Source organism: Liolophura sinensis, chromosome 4 (genome assembly GCF_032854445.1).
Source record: "Liolophura sinensis isolate JHLJ2023 chromosome 4, CUHK_Ljap_v2, whole genome shotgun sequence".
Taxonomy (NCBI): domain Eukaryota; kingdom Metazoa; phylum Mollusca; class Polyplacophora; order Chitonida; family Chitonidae; genus Liolophura; species Liolophura sinensis.
The window spans coordinates 1604573-1623729 of record NC_088298.1 but is presented as its reverse complement, the minus strand read 5'-3'; the positions used below and the strand labels follow the sequence as shown (position 1 = coordinate 1623729).

Genomic DNA, 19157 nt, shown 5'->3' with positions numbered 1-19157 from the left:
CACATGTACATGTGGTTATCTGGATAATTGATCTGTTTATTGTCATCAGTGTCATAGAGTCTTAGTTTATTTGATCATGTGCATATTTTTTAGGTTTATATGAGGTTGTAGTAAGATGTTGTCTGGTTGTATTTGAACAACATACACTTTAAATGACCTAAAATTTCACCCTCAAAATTTGATTTTTAAAAGCTAATAAATGTCACAAAATATTTTTTTTAGTGCTGCAACTTACAATTTTCCAGTAGAATATCATCCCATGTTCCAAGCAAACCTGAGAACACCTGTCTAAAGTCAATAGAACTATCAGATTCGGCAAAAATGAGAATGTTAGTCCTGGATGAAATTGAGAGTATATGGTGGTCATGTAGTTGTACTAAACAGGATTAAATCATCTATATCATTATTTATCATTATTTTCAGGGACATTATTTTGTGTGATAAATCATCTATCATTATTTATCATTATTTTCAGGGACATCGTTTTGTGTGATAAATCATCTATCTCATTATTTATCAGTATTTTCAGGGACATCGTTTTGTGTGATAAATCATCTATCTCATTATTTATCAGTATTTTCAGGGACATCATTTTGTGTGATAAATCATCTATCTCATTATTTATCAGTATTTTCAGGGACATCATTTTGTGTGATAAATCATCTATCTCATTATTTATCAGTATTTTCAGGGACATCATTTTGTGTGCTTCACTTGTGTTTAAATTCTGTCTTCCTGTGCTAATGGACTATTTTTGTTAATTGCATGGTGGTGGATATGAATACATTTATAAATTTATACACAGTGTTTACACCCCTGTTCAGCCAGAACACAGTGTTTACACCCCTGTTCAGCCAGAACACAGTGTTTACACCCCTGTTCAGCCAGAACATAGTGTTTACACCCCTGTTCAGCCGGAATAACAAAGCTCTTTATTTATATTTTGACTTTTTCTGTATATTTTATGTTTGCATTTTTTTTTTCTTCTGAATTACTGAATACTTATTTCATTTGATATTAAGAAAGCACCAGACTTTCAGAAAATATACAGAATTTGGAGTAAAGCTATGTTACTTTCTGTATGGTATGAAATATACCTTCAAGAATTCACTGCTGTATTTGTGTAGGTACATGAATATGGATTTTTCTTCACCATCTAAAAGTGTATATAAAAATTTTACTTTTTGATTTAAAGTTTTCTGCTAAAATTCATGCAGATCTAATCAATCAGTGGCCTCACTGTTAAAGATTTGAGTAACAAAACTGACAGTGTATATAAGTCCAGCTGGAATTGATGATGGTGGGAATTGCTCCCCAGGTCTGCTGAGGTGACAAAAGTTGTCCCCCTTGTATTGATCTCGCTTAGATTCAGTATATATCTATATATATATATAGATATATATATATTAATTTGTGATCAGAAATTAGACTGAAGTGTTAAGACCATTATCACTTTTACTTGTATGAAAATTGAGGGGTGAACCTGGTGTGTAAAGGAGGAAGTGTGGTGATGTAACAACTGATCAAATTCATCTGTGTTGATACTAATGTTCTCACAGTTTCTGTTTCCCCTCTCTCTATGAACAGACTCAGCATTGCAGAGAAACTGAAGCTTTTCAGTCGGAAGCCTGAAGAGAAAGCTCTCCCACCACCCACGCGATCCAATGCACCTGTCATCCGCAAACGAAACCGAAAATTGGCCTCAAGATTCAATACCCAGGTAAGTCTTTGTTTTATGTCCATTCTACAATGGCATCAATAAATATAATGAATTCTCAAACAAAATTGCTAGGCCTACGTAAGACCATTGCCATGGAAACAAATTGATATCTGAAAAGCGATATTCATTCAAAACCAGCTTTTATAAAACTTTAGTAGCTGCTCAAATGTATGCACTTAATTAGATTTCCGCTGCATCTTACAAGAAGAGGTCAGTGGTTTGTGTGAGATGACACCCCATTAGCAACCAACCCATAAACGTGATCAGTATCATACAAGTGGAAATTGTGCAGGATAGCATTCAACACCAATAGATCAATCAGTCAGTCAATCAGTCAGTCAGTCAACCAGTCAGTCAATCAATCAGTCAGTCAATCAGTCTTTAACATGCACCTACTTTTATACAGTCTGCTTAGTGTTACTTGGTTGTTATACAGAAGTCGTCTGCCAGTAACCTACGGATGGTCGTGGGTTTCCCCCCACGACCATCCTGGTTTCCTCCCACCATAATGCTGGCCGCTGTCGTATAAGTGAAATATTCTTGAGTGCGGCATAAAACACCAATCAAATAAATAGATAAATAAATAAATTATACAGAAGTCAAATTTTAGTGCAAATCAGAATGGTTTCTCTGCTCAAATAAGTGAAAAAACTGACTTCACACTTTCCAAAAGTGGTAGAATGATTGAATGGTCAATGTTTAACACCACATTGGCAACATGGCGGCCGTATTAGGGCAGCCAAGGTGAAAGCAATCTTCCCACTTCAGATGCCTGTATCAGCTTCAGATTCTTAAGCATGTTCTAAAAACAGAATTCAAAAATATCAGACTAAAAATTAAAATGTTGGATTTAACCTAAAATATGGTAAGGAAGAATACTCTGTCCAAAGGACCTGAAGGACTTCAGCTGAACTCTTTCTGACAAGAAATTAATTAAACTTGACAAAGAGATTAAAGTGGCAGTGTAAAGGTGGTTAAATCAGTCAGAATCAAACAAAATGTGTCACTTGAAAAATGCTGAACTCTAGGTGAAATACATTAGTGTTAGCGATAATTTTGATCTTCAAATGTTTCGTTTGCATCTGTTTTATTTTCAGCCAATCACAACGGAGGAGGTTGAGAAAGCCTCCAAGATCTCACCGCTGGCGCTGAGCATGGCCAAGCCTCCTGATAACGAACTGTTACGGAGTTTACCCATAGCTGCCCAGATTGAGATGATGGCGCAGCATGCAGAAGCAACGTTGTCCCAGCCGAGCTCGCGGGCAGGTTCCCGGGCAAGTTCACAGCCAGGATCCAGGCGCAGTTCTGTCGGTACGGAGAGTGTGGAAGCTGAAGACACAGGTAAGATGTACATATAATAATAATAATAATAAAAGGTCACTTTCAGTAAGAGACAGTAGCTACAACGTTTCTCAGGTACTGTGTGTGACCCTTGGCCAAAGGTCAGGGAAACCCAGTAAACAAAACCACGTGATGCAAAGACTGGGGTTTCACAATGTCACCTGACATGAAATTGATTATTACAGGAATTTTTGAGTTCAAACATTGAAGAAGTATATGGTAGCAAAGACGTTTCATCAAAACACCAAGGATTTACTCTACCCGTCGTTTGGAGCATAAAACTGAAGCTACAGCTGTATGCAGATTTACCTGCCATCAGTGCATAAGGCCGTTGTTTAGGTAGAACAGGTTTCGTCCATATCACTCTTCCTGAAGTATTGAGCGTGCTTCCATGAAACTTAGCACACATTTTCCCTAGAATCTAAACTTAAAAAGGCTAAACTGAAATCAGGTAATTATTTCAGGTACTTAGCGTAATAAAGGATTTTCACGTACACTTTCTGATTGCTACATTTCTCCATTTAAACTTGATGTACCAATGGTGCAGTCAGTGCTCACCACAAATGGCTCATGACAATTTATGTGAAGCCAAACAACGTGACGTCTTGTTACTTCTTTCAAGGTTTTCTTAGGTTTTTTTCTTTTATTCCTGGAAACGCTGGGGGATGGAAGAGGGTTAATTTTGAACTTCCGGATTCTAGTTCACATGGCTGGTGTTGCCTGGATTTGTTTTCATTTTGTTTAGGGTGGGTGATCAGTCCTAATGTTGGACAGGTAGATTATCCGGATTAATCACGCTAATAAGATTGATGGACCTCCCTGTTTCTGGATTTGCAATGTTTAATAATCGTCCTGTAGAATAAATGCAAAACATCAACCCTGGAGCTGTTGTGGTTTTTCGCCTATTAGAATGAACTGACTGCTACTTATGCTACATTTAAACTACACAATGAACTGACTGAAGGCTACTTATGCTACATTTACACTACACAATGAACTGACTGAAGGCTACTTATGCTACATTTGCACTACACAATGAACTGACTGAAGGCTACTTATGCTACATTTGCACTACACAATGAACTGACTGAAGGCTACTTATGCTACATTTACACTACACAATGAGGATGGATTGTAAACAACATTAGGTTGACAGTAGAGCATGTAGTACAGATTTTAACACATTCTTGTCATGATGATAGTGTGCTGTCAATCACACTGATAGATTTTGTGCTATGATGTTGCATTACCATTGGTAGAGGAGCGCTTAACCAGAGCCACATCTAGTCAATTTGGCTCTGGAAAACGTTTGGGGCCCAAACTAAGCCAGCTGTATTAAAACTTGGAAGTATATTAAACAAAAATATAATGGTTATGTCCCAAGTTTCGTTCATTCACATATTTAAAAGCTCTTAGAAAGGACCATTTTGAGTTGCATTTTGAAATTTCTTTATGCACAGTCACAATGTCACCAATAAAGTTCGGGATGAGAGCCTTTAATGTTTTTCTAGATATGGCCGTGTTAACAGACGTGATAGAAGAGATGCTAGCCATCAGCCATGCTAATGGTCAATTAATGACTTATAATGATCCTTGTACAGCAATAATAGTGCCGTTGAAAGAGCTATTTTTGATGTGATCTGCTACTTACATATAGTACATGACTGGCATATTTTTACCATTCAGTGTGTTTTATTTGCACCTAAAGTTTGGTGTGTGAAAATGCACTTTCAGAAGCACATGAAGACCTTAAAATTAAATGATACTTTTGGTCTCAACAGTTTAAGCTGAAGTTTTTTTGGATAAGAAATTATTCTGACTGCACAAAGGTGGCGAAGTGAGGTGGATGAATCTGTTAGAATCAAGCCAAATGTGTCACATGAAGAATGCTGAACTTTGGCGGCATACGGTAATTTTCAACAGAATGATAAATTATACAAGATTCATATGCAATAAAATACAATGGTCAACCGCTGTACATATAAATGTCTGCCAGCAACCTGCGGATGGTCGTGGATTTCCTCGGGGCTCTGCCCGGTGTCCACCCACCATAATGCTGGCTGCTGTCGTATAGGTGAAGTATTTTTGAGTACGGTGTAAAACACCAATCAAATAAAATAAATACGTATAAACACTCATGCATTGTTTAATGGCCAGTGTGTTTGAACAGTATGTTGTACCAAATACCTGTCAGTTTACATCCCAAATAATTACTCACACTGTGATCACAAATACATGGTCCCCAGTTGCGATCACGACAACATACATGAGAGAAACTATATCGTATGACACTAAATAACTGCATTTACATTCCAAAACATCTGCCTACAGATTGCTGATGTTTTTTTCATGAGGATGTAAGAGTGGCTATATTTATATGCGCGTATAATGGTGCATTTGTTATCTGACAAGCTGTCATTGTAGTAATGATGATTATTGGACTGTAGGATTAGTGAAGGATCCCTGGTATTTTAAGCTTTGTGCAGTGACCCAGAAACTGGACTAGCTCGTTAGTACAAACATGTATGTGCCATAAATATCCTAAACCAAATGTCTTCTTAATAACTAGTATTCATTTGTTTCTGCATCGATAGGATGACAAGGATAATTTTGTCCTTCCCTTTGTATGCATCATTACAACATGTATCACATGCTACATGGATCATTAAACCATGCATCATTAAACATGTATCACATGCTACATGCATCATTACAACATGTATCACATGCTACATGCATCATTAAACCATGTATCACATGCTACATGCATCATTACAACATGTATCACATGCTACATGCATCATTACAACATGTATCACATGCTACATGCATCATTACAACATGTATCACATGCTACATGGATAGGATGACAAGGATAATTTTGTCCCTCCCTTTGTATGCATCATTACAACATGTATCACATGCTACATGCATCATTACAACATGTATCACATGCTACATGGATCATTAAACATGTATCACATGCTACATGCATCATTAAAACATGTATCACATGCTACATGGATAGGATGACAAGGATAATTTTGTCCTTCCCTTTGTATGCATCATTACAACATGTATCACATGCTACATGCATCATTATACCATGTATCACATGCTACATGCATCATTACAACATGTATCACATGCTACATGCATCATTACAACATGTATCACATGCTACATGCATCATTAAACATGTATCACATGCTACATGCATCATTACAACATGTATCACATGCTACATGCATCATTACAACATGTATTACATGCATCATTACAACATGTATCACATGCTACATGCATCATTACAACATGTATTACATGCATCATTACAACATATATCACATGCTACATGCATCATTAAACCATGTATCACATGCTACATGCATCATTACAACATGCATCATTACAACATGTATCACATGCTACATGCATCATTAAAACATGCATCATTACAACATATATCACATGCTACATGCATCATTAAACCATGTATCACATGCTACATGCATCATTACAACATGTATCACATGCTACATGCATCATTAAACATGCATGACATGCTACATGCATCATTCAAACATGCATCATTACAACATATATCACATGCTACATGGATTATTAAAACGTGCATCATTACAACACGCATCAATAAAGCATGCATCATTACAGTGTACAGCATGCAGGGATAAATTAGAAATTTTGAAACCAAATTTTTGTGTAATTTTGGACCATCAGTAGTAAATGGGTTTGGAATCACCTGTATATGAGGTAGTGAGTATGTTGGCTCATTGGTGGAGTTTTGAGTTGGGACCAATACCAGCCATGATGGACTTCAATCAAAACCTATTCTTGCACCAACAGACCTGCCACTAAAAATAAACCACTCCTTTCACCCAGATTATGTTTATTAACATAGCAGAACTGACCTAGTGACCTAGATTCTTGTCTAGTTGCATACTATACAAAACCCTCTTCGGTTCACATGTATAACAGAAGAGAAGTAAAATGGTATAGTGTTTGGAACAGCAGACATGTGCCCCTATGTTTTGAACACCTTTGTTTGATCTAGTCTGTGTGATACATTTCATTATTGTTTTAATGAGGAAGAGTCAAGAAAAACAAATGAATTCCACACCAATGAAATTTTATCTAAAATACCGTATTTCACGTAAAATTTGGTAGTTTTCAAGTGACACATTTTGCTTCATTCTGATTGATTAAGGTCTTGCCCAGTAAACTTAAGCGTTGGCATTGAAAGTGTCATTTACATGTAAAGGCCGCTGAGAATGCAATTGTTACATACCACATGGTGAAATCAGGCATTGGAATTTTCCCCCAACTGGCTGATTTCAGACAGTTTTGTTTAAAATTCAAAAACAAAAGCAGCTGATTTTGTCAGAAGAGGTGACTGCTAATGTAATTTGGAGGTAGGGAGAGGTATTTTCAGACTTTCTCTCCGGCCATCAGTTACCATGCCTTTGAAATACGGCCCTTTCAGTTCTTTTCAGTCCCTTTTCTTTCAACTTTCATCAACTGATTTATTGCATTAAGGCATGCAAGCTAAGCTTATTTTGACCTTTCTGTTCATTCTACGTGTAAGTGATTTCGCATATTTCTCGATCGGAAGATCAGACAAATAATAATGCCTCGCTGCCCCCTCCTCCCACCCCCCCCCCCCCTACACTGCCCCACCCCCACCACTTTATTCTTTAAAGAAGGATCAGGAACAAATGTATTTCTTGCTTTTTTTTTTTCTTTAGCGTGCCTTAACACTACCAGCATTGTTTTAACGTGAAAATACAGCGTTGTATCCCCATGTTGTGAGATCTTTTTCAAATCTAAGAATTTATATATTACGCAAATAATACAATTAATAATAAAAAGCTCACTATATTAGACAGTAGACAGACAGACTTGACAAGGGATTACCAGGTTAACACTGTGTCTACCAATCAAGTCTCCTGTTGGGTGAGTACCTGGGCCTGGATGGTTTGTTTAATGTTGTAGCAGGTATGGGTTGTCATGTTCCAGGGTCGATGGAGAGACATGTCTGTTGATATTAGAGAACTATAATCCAGCTGTTTATGATGCGCAGACAGCTAGGTTGTGACCCATAGTATATTGGCAGTACTAGAGCTGGTAGTGAGCTGTCAAAGGTACGGCAGGGGTGATGGACATTATACCCTATAATGGGTTCTAGTGCCATGCCTCACTTTGACTGATCAAAGGGCCTTTGTGACAGTCTGACCATGCTTTTATCAGTGAGCGTCTGCACAATTTGTTTAACGTTTGCTGACAAAACATTACAAAGTTTTTTGTCAATATGGTGGGCATATCTTCATGCCATATGTAAGAAAGTTTGTCAACAACTTGCCAAAGGTCAGTGGTTTACCCTAGGGCCCTCCATTTTTCACAGTCCATTAACCTGACTGCCATCATTCAAGTGAAAAAGCCTTCAGTGTGACTTTTTAACAAAACAAAGTAAATAAATCTAGTATGTGGGTGACGTACGGTTAAGTACAGGGTGTTGATTCTCAATGTATCAAGAAGATTTCTCATGCAGTTACTTGTTGGACCCCTGTCAGTACACTGTGTCAGAGTGGGGCGTGTCAAGCCTGGTGTCATTTACATGGCATTTCATTGAGGCAGCATTATAAGACGGCTGTGAATATATTAACAGAAAACCAGGCACCGATTCCACAAAACCAGTTTTGACTTGAGCAAATCCTTGAAATGTGATGTAAACTCTTGTGTTTAGCCCATATGAGCTGAAACTTGAAAAACTTCACACATGGTGTGTTGAGAGAAACCTGTCCAAATTTGAAAACTGCATGCTGTATTGAGCTGTAATTTGCTCCAAAATTGCTGTATGGTTTTGGCCCCTGGTCTGTTTTTGTCCTAGTGTATCATGCTCTTGTAAGTCTGAATCCTCACAGTCTAGGTGTTATTAGCAGACATGTTGACTGATAGCCTAAATGAGCCATTCCCCAGACACCCAGATCTAATCCTTACCTGGTATTCAACCTCATCCCTTGTTGGAGAAACATTATACAGCTGGCCTGTCCCTTAATCCCCAACCAGTCTAGTGCACATTTGGTGTTAGGCCATGAGCCAGGTTAACACTGCCGTCTGAAAGCTGTTTAAATTGGCTTTAATCCAGAGTGCTGTTTACTAAATGTAACTTTGGCTGCTGTTGGCATCAGTTCTGACTGTGCTTCTAGGTTCTTAATGCTGGCTGCAGTTGGCTTCATTCAGTCTTGCTGATGTTGGCTAATTCTTCCTGCTGTTGGCTTCCTTATTCTGGCTGTGGTTGGCTTCATTATTCTGGCTGTGGTTGGCTTCGTTATTCTGGCTGCTGTTGGCTAATTCTTCCAGCTGCTGGCTTCATTGAAGACTTCTGTTTGTTTCACTTCAGACTGCTGTTGGCTAATTCTTCCAGCTGCTGGCTTCATTGAAGACTTCTGTTTGTTTCACTTCAGACTGCTGTTGGCTAATTCTTTCAGCTGCTGGCTTCATTGAAGATTTCTGTTTGTTTCACTTCAGACTGCTGTTGGCTAATTCTTTCAGCTGCTGGCTTCATTGAAGACTTATGTTTGTTTCACTTCAGACTGCTGTTGGCTAATTCTTTCAGCTGCTGGCTTCATTGAAGACTTCTGTTTGTTTCACTTCAGACTGCTGTTGGCTAATTCTTTCAGCTGCTGGCTTCATTGAAGACTTATGTTTGTTTCACTTCAGACTGCTGTTGGTTAATGCCACCAACATGGCTTCTGATCTGACTGCTGTAATTAACTTCATTTAAGTTCAGGCTGTGAGTGGCTTTTTAAAATGATCAAAGTTTGACATGTTTTTTAATCCTAAGATTAAAAAAAGGAAAGTGTGAAGTAATGCTTCGAGTGGTCCGTTTATATTTCTGTCTGTTTTCTGAAACTACATGACATTTTAAAACATATTAGTGGATGCATGATGTGCCTTAATTTCAAACCTGGGCAAATTACTATGCCATAGTTTAGCTGATCATGCTGGCCTCGATAAAGACAGAAGTAACTCTGTTTTCAGAAGTGTATTGCAAGACGTTATGGTTTGATGTCTTAATTTGATTCGTTAAAGACCAGTTTAGTGTTTAACATTACATTAAGTTTGCTGAAATGGAGCAGGGAAACAAGTGAATATATCAGGATGGTTTGTATGCTACAAGCCATATTCATAGATCAAAACCAAAATAGATAAACATGGCTCGTGATACACAGGACAAACATCTATATTAATAGATGAATTTATTCCAGTGCTTCGTAAATGTGGATATATATATATATATACAACGGCTATTGACGACCAGCGGTGCCTTTTGATTTGCGATGAAGAGTTTGCGTCACATTCCTCACACGTTTGTACGTGTGTACGCTTATGTAAAGCTAGCAATTGGTTCTGGATCACGATGTAGTGATTTACAATTGGCTCAGAGCATTCATGGTTTACCGTGATGAGATCAAAGTTAGAAGATTTTGTGCAGCGTTGTATTAAAATAATAACCACATGTTTATGTGGAAGTGTACTTAGTCTTAAGTACGTGTACCTGGATTATGACCGTTGTGCATGTACAGGTAAGATGTGCTAGGTAGGGGTTATCAGTTCTTTGAGATATTTATAGCATAATAAGACAAAATCAGCCACACAGGGCAGTCATACTGACAAACGGACTACCTTCAATCATGTGACCTTGGTAAATGATCTAAACATTGCTCAGACAATTGCTTATTTAGAGGCAAATGAATGTCATAAAGTAGTACATTTGATGCTGAAGCTTACAATTTCAGGTTGGATATCTCCCTAACTTTCAAATAAACTTGAATACAAGTACACCTTTCTTATAACAATAGAACTGTCAGAATCAGTCCAGATGAGTAAATTAGACATAGACAAACTTTTATGTCTTTACTGTTTTGTCTCATATCAGTGAGCATTAAATCTGATACACAAACCACATTTTGGACTTAATAATAGCAAAATGTATTTCATGTTATTCATCCTACATAGATTCATACTGAAATATGCAACATAAATGACATGATCCTAAATTTATCAAGCCAGACACTTCTCATAAATAGCTACAAGTTTGAATATGGACTGATATATTAAAGGTTTACCTGTACTATTTGTACTGTCTGAATTTGATATGTAATGAAGATGAGGTGATATGATCAGACAGCCTAATTAGTTTTGTTATCAAGTTTGTGGGTTGTTTTTTTGTTTTTTTCTTGTGCGTGATAGAGGTGGGTATGATGAGTAAGCCAGTGATTTATATCATGTGTTCATGGACAGTAAAATAGACATGACATTTTTGTCAGTTAAGACGTCGTCCTTCCAGCAGATCTTTTGAAAGAATACTAAACATCTTAAAAGAAAGTAAATAAAGTAAAATTTGTTTTTACTGGATGCCTCGAAACAAACAGTTTTTTTTTGTACATGTACTTGTAATTTGACATTACGTAATTGGTACCAGTTGATATTACTCAGTTTCATTTGATGTTCTTTTAATAAAGATCCATAGACAGGCAAATTATGAGTCATCAAACTCTGATGCACAAGTGGGTTTTAGTTCTATTTTTTATCTTGTCAGTTTCTGTCCATTAGCATTATCAGTGTGCTGACATCATGACACCAATTGTGTAATCGTCACAGCAGGCGCAGGACTCGCTTTTATGTGAGGTGCATGTTAAAACTAAGCGTGTGGTTTTCACACCATTTTTTAACTTCAGTCAGTTGCTTAAGTCAGTAGTTTTGTTTGCCTATGTTCAGCCAACATGGTGTGTGCCTTAACAAAACTTAGGTCATGAAACTTCAAAAGCACAGTATTATAATGCTTATTAAACGGATCTCTACCGTAAGTGTCTTCATTTTTGTTTCCTCCATCATGACTACGTGTATAATGTTTCTTTTTTACATGAAAATTATGTTTTGCGGGTATTTTGATGGGTAATAAAGAAATGTAGGCCCATTCTTTGTGCTGTCAGAAATTAGCCTATTGATGCCTACATAAAGACGTGTCTAACTGTACATAGTACAAGGTGTGACTCGGCTCAGGCAACTACCAGATTGTTTTTTGTTCTTGTTTAAATGACCTGATTCATGTACATGGTGTAGTCAACACTGAACAGTAAACGTTAACATGTGGTCTTATCTAGGGTCAGTTGATCAGTGTTGTATTAAAAGTAATGCCCTACTTAAGTCTTAATAGGGGCCTCTGTGGCCAAGGGGCACACCAGCACGGCACAATGACCCAGGAGCCTCCAATCATTGCAGTCGCAGGGAGTGTCAGTCCAGCTCATGCTGGCTTACTCTGCAGCCGTATGTGGATAGGTCTGCCAGCAACCTGCTGATGATCATGGTTTCCTGTATTTGGTGTTTCCTCCCCCCATAATGCTGTCTACCATTGTATGAGTGAAATATTTTTGAGTATGGCGTAAAACACCAATCAGATGAATGAATAAAATAAACCTTAAAACTTTAGTCCAAAGTAAAGTTAATATCATTCTTAAAGGCCAGTACATTTTTGAACAACTTTGGCCAGCTTTTGGCAGGTTTCATTCACTTTCTGTTAAGTAGATCATTTATCATTTCTACACATATAGGACATGGAAATGTATACTTCATTTCTTTGTGCTTAAGCAAGATATTGTGATGATGAAGTTTTCAAGTTGATGTTGCGATGATAAAGTATTACAGGCAAGATGTTGCAATGACCTGCATAAGAACTTCGGATTTTTATCTTGCAAGGTCTCCATGTGCGTTCTAACATCGTTATCAGGTGTCTGATGACAGACTACTTGTGTTAAGCCTGGCATGGGTATGCACATTGTGTATATATGTGATGGTGCGTATTATTGCTGCACTTTATTGTATAGTTTTTTTTCTGTTCAAGGTTAAAAGTGTATCCTGGTGGCTGAGTTATACACTTTTTTCTTTGTTTATCAACCTTTTAACTGTTTGTTAAGATTTATGTGTTAAGCAGATGCATCATGGTATTTATATTTGATGACAACTTTTACAGGTGAGCTGCAGGTACTCCATGTTTTTCGTATCTCTTGTTACGATGTGTGGAGGGTAATAATCCCAGTCATTAAAGTGAACACATTAGTGTGTTAGGAGGTTAGTATTTTACATCAGCTTGAGAGGAGCTATTACATCAGTGTGAGAGGAGCTATTACATCTGTGTGAGAGGAGTTATTACATCAGCATGAGAGGAGCTATTACATCAGTGTGAGAGGAGCTATTACATCAGTGTGAGAGGAGCTATTACATCAGTGTGAGAGGAGCTATTACATCAGCATGAGAGGAGCTGTTGCATAAGTTTGAGAGGAGCTGTTACATCAGCGTGAGAGGAGCTGTTACATCAGCGTGAGAGGGTTTGTTATATCAGTGTGAGAGCAGCTATAGTGTGCATCAGTGTGAGAGGAACTCTTGCATCAGTGTGAGATCAGTGTGAGAGGAACTCTTGCATCAGTGTGAGATCAGTGTGAGAGGAACTCTTGCATCAGTGTGAGAGAAGCTGTTACATCAGTGTGAGAGAAGCTGTTACATCAGTGTGAGAGGAGCTGTTGCATCAGTCTGAGAGGAGCTGTTACATCAGTGTGAGAGGAGCTGTTGCATCAGTTTGAGAGAAGCTATTGCATCAGTTTGAGAGAAGCTATTGCATCAGTTTGAGAGAAGCTATTGCATTGTGAGAGGAGCTATTACATCAGTGTGAGAGGAGCATTTACATCAGTGTGAGAGAAGCTGTTACATCAGTGTAAGGGAGCTGTTACATCAGTGTGAGAGTGAGGAGCTGTTATATCTGCAGAGGCATTTTTTGCTGTGGTTTAATTTCAAGTTAAAAATATTTGATTAAATATTATGTTTTTTACTGCTACAAAGTTGCATGACTAACCTAAAATTAGATGAGCTGTTAATTTAAACACCCCAAGGAATTCATGAAGAGTAAGAGGGTAAAGTTTGGAGTATTTATATGTGATATATTATCAAAGCCAGTCAGGTGGTTGGTAAAAATAAGTATGAGCCATTAAAGCGTTGGGTAGGAATGTGTGATACAGGTGGACTTTACCTGGAGTGAAGTTTGCCGTGAATTGATAACAAAGAGGGATATGTGCCTACGTGTCAGGTGTTTGCAAAGTTATTACGAAATAGGACTCCCTGTGGGGCTATATATACCAGACTGGTATTTGACATTCAGTTCCGCATGAGCAGTTAACTGTGTCACATATGTAAGTAGGTATATTAAGGTGTGTTTATGTGTACATCAGCGGTAGAGTATATTAGCTCAGGGCCAGGGAAAATCGGCACAATTGGGGCAAGAGTATCGCGCGTGGGGATGACACCATGCAGTCGGTTGTGATTGAGCTCTAGTGGAGTGTCATTTCTACAGAGGCTGTTGTGTCGTCGTTGTTGCTGTGTTTTGGTATATTAGTTCAGGCAGAGTTGGGAAGTGTGTGAAATATGATAAGGCCAAATGTGCAGTCATAGAGCCCATTCCAGGGCTTGTTGAGCGATCGAGTGCTCTACAGGGAGGATCAGGCTGGTAGTGTATAGAGCAGTATGTATATATGTGACACCGTCCTTCTACCATGTGACATTCTTCAATTATTTTTGCTTATTGAATGATGCTAAATAGTAGCTGTTTGGGCGCTCCCATAATTTTATAACTTTAAACTCATTTTACACGGTATTGCAAATTTTCTGCCAACTGCAGGCGTTGTTTTTCACACAAAAGAAAGGATTTTTTTGGCCTATGCTGGTGGAGCCATGCTTTTGTATTAACGTGCATGTGTGAAAATGTGCAGCTGTCGTCACTCGAGAGAACTAAAGGCCGAACTGCAGCCTGGTTTAGCACATGTACGTACATCAGGTAGACTGGGTGGTTTAGCACATGTACATACATCAGGTAGACTGGGAGGTTTAGCACATGTACATACATCAGACAGGCTGGGTGGTTTAGCACATGTACATACATCAGGCAGACTGGGAGGTTTAGCACATGTACATACATCAGGTAGACTGGGTGGTTTAGCACATGTACGTACATCAGGCAGGCTGGGTGGTTTAGCACATGTGCGTAGATCAGACAGGCTGGGTGGTTTAGCACATGTACATACATCAGACAGACTGGGAGGTTTAGCACATGTGCGTACATCAGACAGGCTGGGTGGTTTAGCACATGTACATACATCAAACAGGCTGGGAGGTTTAGCACATGTATGTACATCAGACAGGCTGGGTGGTTTAGCACATGTACGGACATCAGACAGGCTGGGAGGTTTAGCACATGTACATACATCAGACAGACTGGGTGGTTTAGCACATGTACATACATCAGACAGGCTGGGTGGTTTAGCACATGTACATACATCAGACAGGCTGGGTGGTTTAGCACATGTACATACATCAGGCAGACTGGGAGGTTTAGCACATGTACATACATCAGGCAGGCTGGGTGGTTTAGCACATGTGCGTAGATCAGACAGGCTGGGTGGTTTAGCACATGTACATACATCAAACAGGCTGGGAGGTTTAGCACATGTATGTACATCAGACAGGCTGGGTGGTTTAGCACATGTACGGACATCAGACAGGCTGGGAGGTTTAGCACATGTACATACATCAGACAGACTGGGTGGTTTAGCACATGTACATACATCAGGTAGACTGGGTGGTTTAGCACATGTACATACATCAAACAGGCTGTGTGGTTTAGCACATGTACATACATCAGACAGGCTGGGAGGTTTAGCACATGTATGTACATCAGACAGGCTGGGTGGTTTAGCACATGTACGGACATCAGACAGGCTGGGAGGTTTAGCACATGTACATACATCAGACAGACTGGGTGGTTTAGCACATGTACGTACATCAGGTAGACTGGGAGGTTTAGCACATTTACATACATCAGACAGGCTGGGTTGTTTAGCACATGTACATACATTAGACAGGCTGGGTGGTTTAGCACATGTACATACATCAGACAGACTGGGTGGTTTAGCACATGTACGTACATCAGGTAGACTGGGAGGTTTAGCACATTTACATACATCATGCAGGCTGGGTGGTTTAGCACATGTGCGTACATCAGACAGACTGGGTGGTTTAGCACATGTACATACATCAGACAGACTGGGTGGTTTAGCACATGTGCGTACATCAGACAGACTGGGTGGTTTAGCACATGTGCGTACATCAGACAGGCTGGGTGGTTTAGCACATGTACATACATTCAGGCAGGCTGGGTGGTTTAGCACATGTACGCACATCAGACAGACTGGGTGGTTTAGCACATGTGCGTACATCAGACAGGCTGGGAGGTTTAGCACATGTACATACATCAGACAGACTGGGTGGTTTAGCACATGCACATACATCAGACAGACTGGGTGGTTTAGCACATGTACATACATCAGACAGGCTGGGAGGTTTAGCACATGTACATACATCAGACAGACTGGGTGGTTTAGCACATGTACATACATCAGACAGACTGGGTGGTTTAGCACATGTACATACATCAGACAGACTGGGTGGTTTAGCACATGTACATACATCAGACAGGCTGGGAGGTTTAGCACATGTACATACATCAGACAGACTGGGTGGTTTAGCACATGTACATAAATCAGGTAGACTGGGAGGTTTAGCACATGTACATACATCAGACAGACTGGGAGGTTTAGCACATGTACATACATCAGACAGGCTGGGTGGTTTAGCACATGTACATACATCAGACAGACTGGGAGGTTTAGCACATGTACATACATCAGACAGACTGGGAGGTTTAGCACATGTACATGCATCAGGTAGACTGGGAGGTTTAGCACATGTACATACATCAGACAGACTGGGTGGTTTAGCACATGTACATACATCAGACAGGCTGGGTGGTTTAGCACATGTACATACATCAGACAGACTGGGTGGTTTAGCACATGTACATGCATCAGGTAGACTGGGAGGTTTAGCACATGTACATACATCAGGCAGGCTGGGTGGTTTAGCACATGTACATACATCAGACAGGCTGGGAGGTTTAGCACATGTACATACATCAGACAGACTGGGAGGTTTAGTACATGTACATACATCAGGCAGGTTGGGTGGTTTAGCACATGTACATACATCAGACAGACTGGGAGATTTAGCACATGTACATACATCAGACAGACTGGGAGGTTTAGCACATGTACATACATTAGACAGACTGGGTGGTTTAGCACATGTACATACATTAGACAGGCTGGGAGGTTTAGCACATGTACATACATCAGACAGACTGGGTGGTTTAGCACATGTACATACATCAGACAGGCTGGGTGGTGTCTGTATTTAAAACAAACTTTCTGTGGTTTATTTAGGATATAGGTGTACCCTATCGCACATAGTAACACATTATATATATAGCAGAGAGTCCCTGATTATAGGAAGTGCAAACATTATAGTTTTATGTGTAAAGCTTAAATTGATGAGGGCATGATTTAGGAGCACTTGTCCATTTTTTCCCCTCCCCAGGGGGGCTGTCCTCCCTTTTATTGCTAGCATGAGTGTTGATAGTTGTTGGTATGATACCGGACCTGTGAAAGTCGACACACATTAAACTGAGCACCAGGGTAATACACCGAGCCACAGGCTGCAGATCTCGATCACTCCGTTTAGATTATAAACAATATAACGGTGCAATAAGGGCTCTTTTTACCAGATTCCGGACACTAGGTGTAAATTAAGGGCGTGATAGCAGTCCCTGATTGTAGTAAATTGATCTTTATCCCTGTAGGGTGGCTGCACGAATGTGTCAGCCTGCAGCTGCAGCGTTTATCATCTCGCTTCCTGGATGGGTATGGGTAAAAAGTTAAAACTGCAGCTTATTATATATATATGGTATATCTATTATTATTATATTATATATGGTAATGATAGTATTTAGAACATTTTAGCACAGTGATGCATGGGTTACATGCCAAAAGGAAGTGGGGCTGGATTTTGATCATATTTATATTTTAATATATTTATAAATATTATCATAATTCAGATGAAATACATTTGTTTGCATATAAACAACAAATTTACAGTCAAATAAATTTATCACACATATATCACATCCTTATTTAGAATGTTATTGTGCAGGGACAATAAATACCGAAAGGTGGTCCCAAATACCCACCATAAAGAAACATTTTCAAATACCCTTTATTGTGTGTCGTTTTATCGTTTATTTATTGTTGTTGCATAATAATGTTCTAAATAAGGATGTGATGCTTGTCTAATAAATTTATTTGAATGTAAATTCGATGTTTATATCGAAATATATGCATTTAACCTAAATTAAGAAAATATTTATGAACGTATTAAAAATACAAATATGATCCCAAATTGAGGTTTAATACATTTGTTAGCTGAAAAGAACAAATTCTAGTGCAAAAATATTTATTAAACCTGTGTTACATCCTCATTTATGACAAATATTAAACAAAGACTATAAATACTTAAAGGTGGTCCCAAATACCCACCATACAAAAATTATTTTAATTTTTCCTTAAGGAAAAATCTGAAAAAATGTTGAAGACCACATTTAGGAATAACTTTTCACACCCTTTCATCTGAACCTTATGTTATTTTTATGTTTTCTCCACCTTTAAGTCTGCAGCTCAAAATAGCTGTCAAGAACCAATATTGGGGAGAAAAGGTCTGCAGAACAAAAATATGTATTGGTTTGTGATATGTTTGGCCATGAAGTACCACGTATACAATATAGCTTCTGTGTTTGCTTTATCACAGTGGGAAATACACGTGTAGGTAGGTTATAAAAAAAAAAGAGGGGGTGGGGTGGGAATTGAAAGGGTTGGAGAGGCTGTAGCTCATCTGCTGGATGGGGCTTTATCTGTCTGTCAGTGAGGTTATACAGTGTATTGATTGGATAAGGGTTTGGCCTGTTTGTTACATTTGTGCACCAGTGGACCAGCAGGTTGTTTCGTGGCGGACGGAAAAGTGCTGTGGCTAGTTGGCTCTGCGCTGCGTTAGCTTAGCTTGTCATTGATTCCAGGTGGACAAA

At 38.9% G+C, this 19157-nt stretch overlaps 1 protein-coding gene across 1 annotated transcript in view; it reads left to right on the top strand.

Annotated features, from left to right (window-relative positions):
* Nucleotides 1-19157, top strand: part of LOC135464862 (supervillin-like) — a gene marked incomplete at its 5' end in the record, with an annotated part of 75016 nt that overhangs the window by 20939 nt on the left and 34920 nt on the right. The window contains 2 exons of the mRNA XM_064742431.1: nt 1588-1720; nt 2818-3061. Of these exons, the coding sequence (XP_064598501.1) occupies nt 1588-1720; nt 2818-3061 (377 nt within the window). The remainder of the gene's footprint in view (nt 1-1587; nt 1721-2817; nt 3062-19157) is intronic.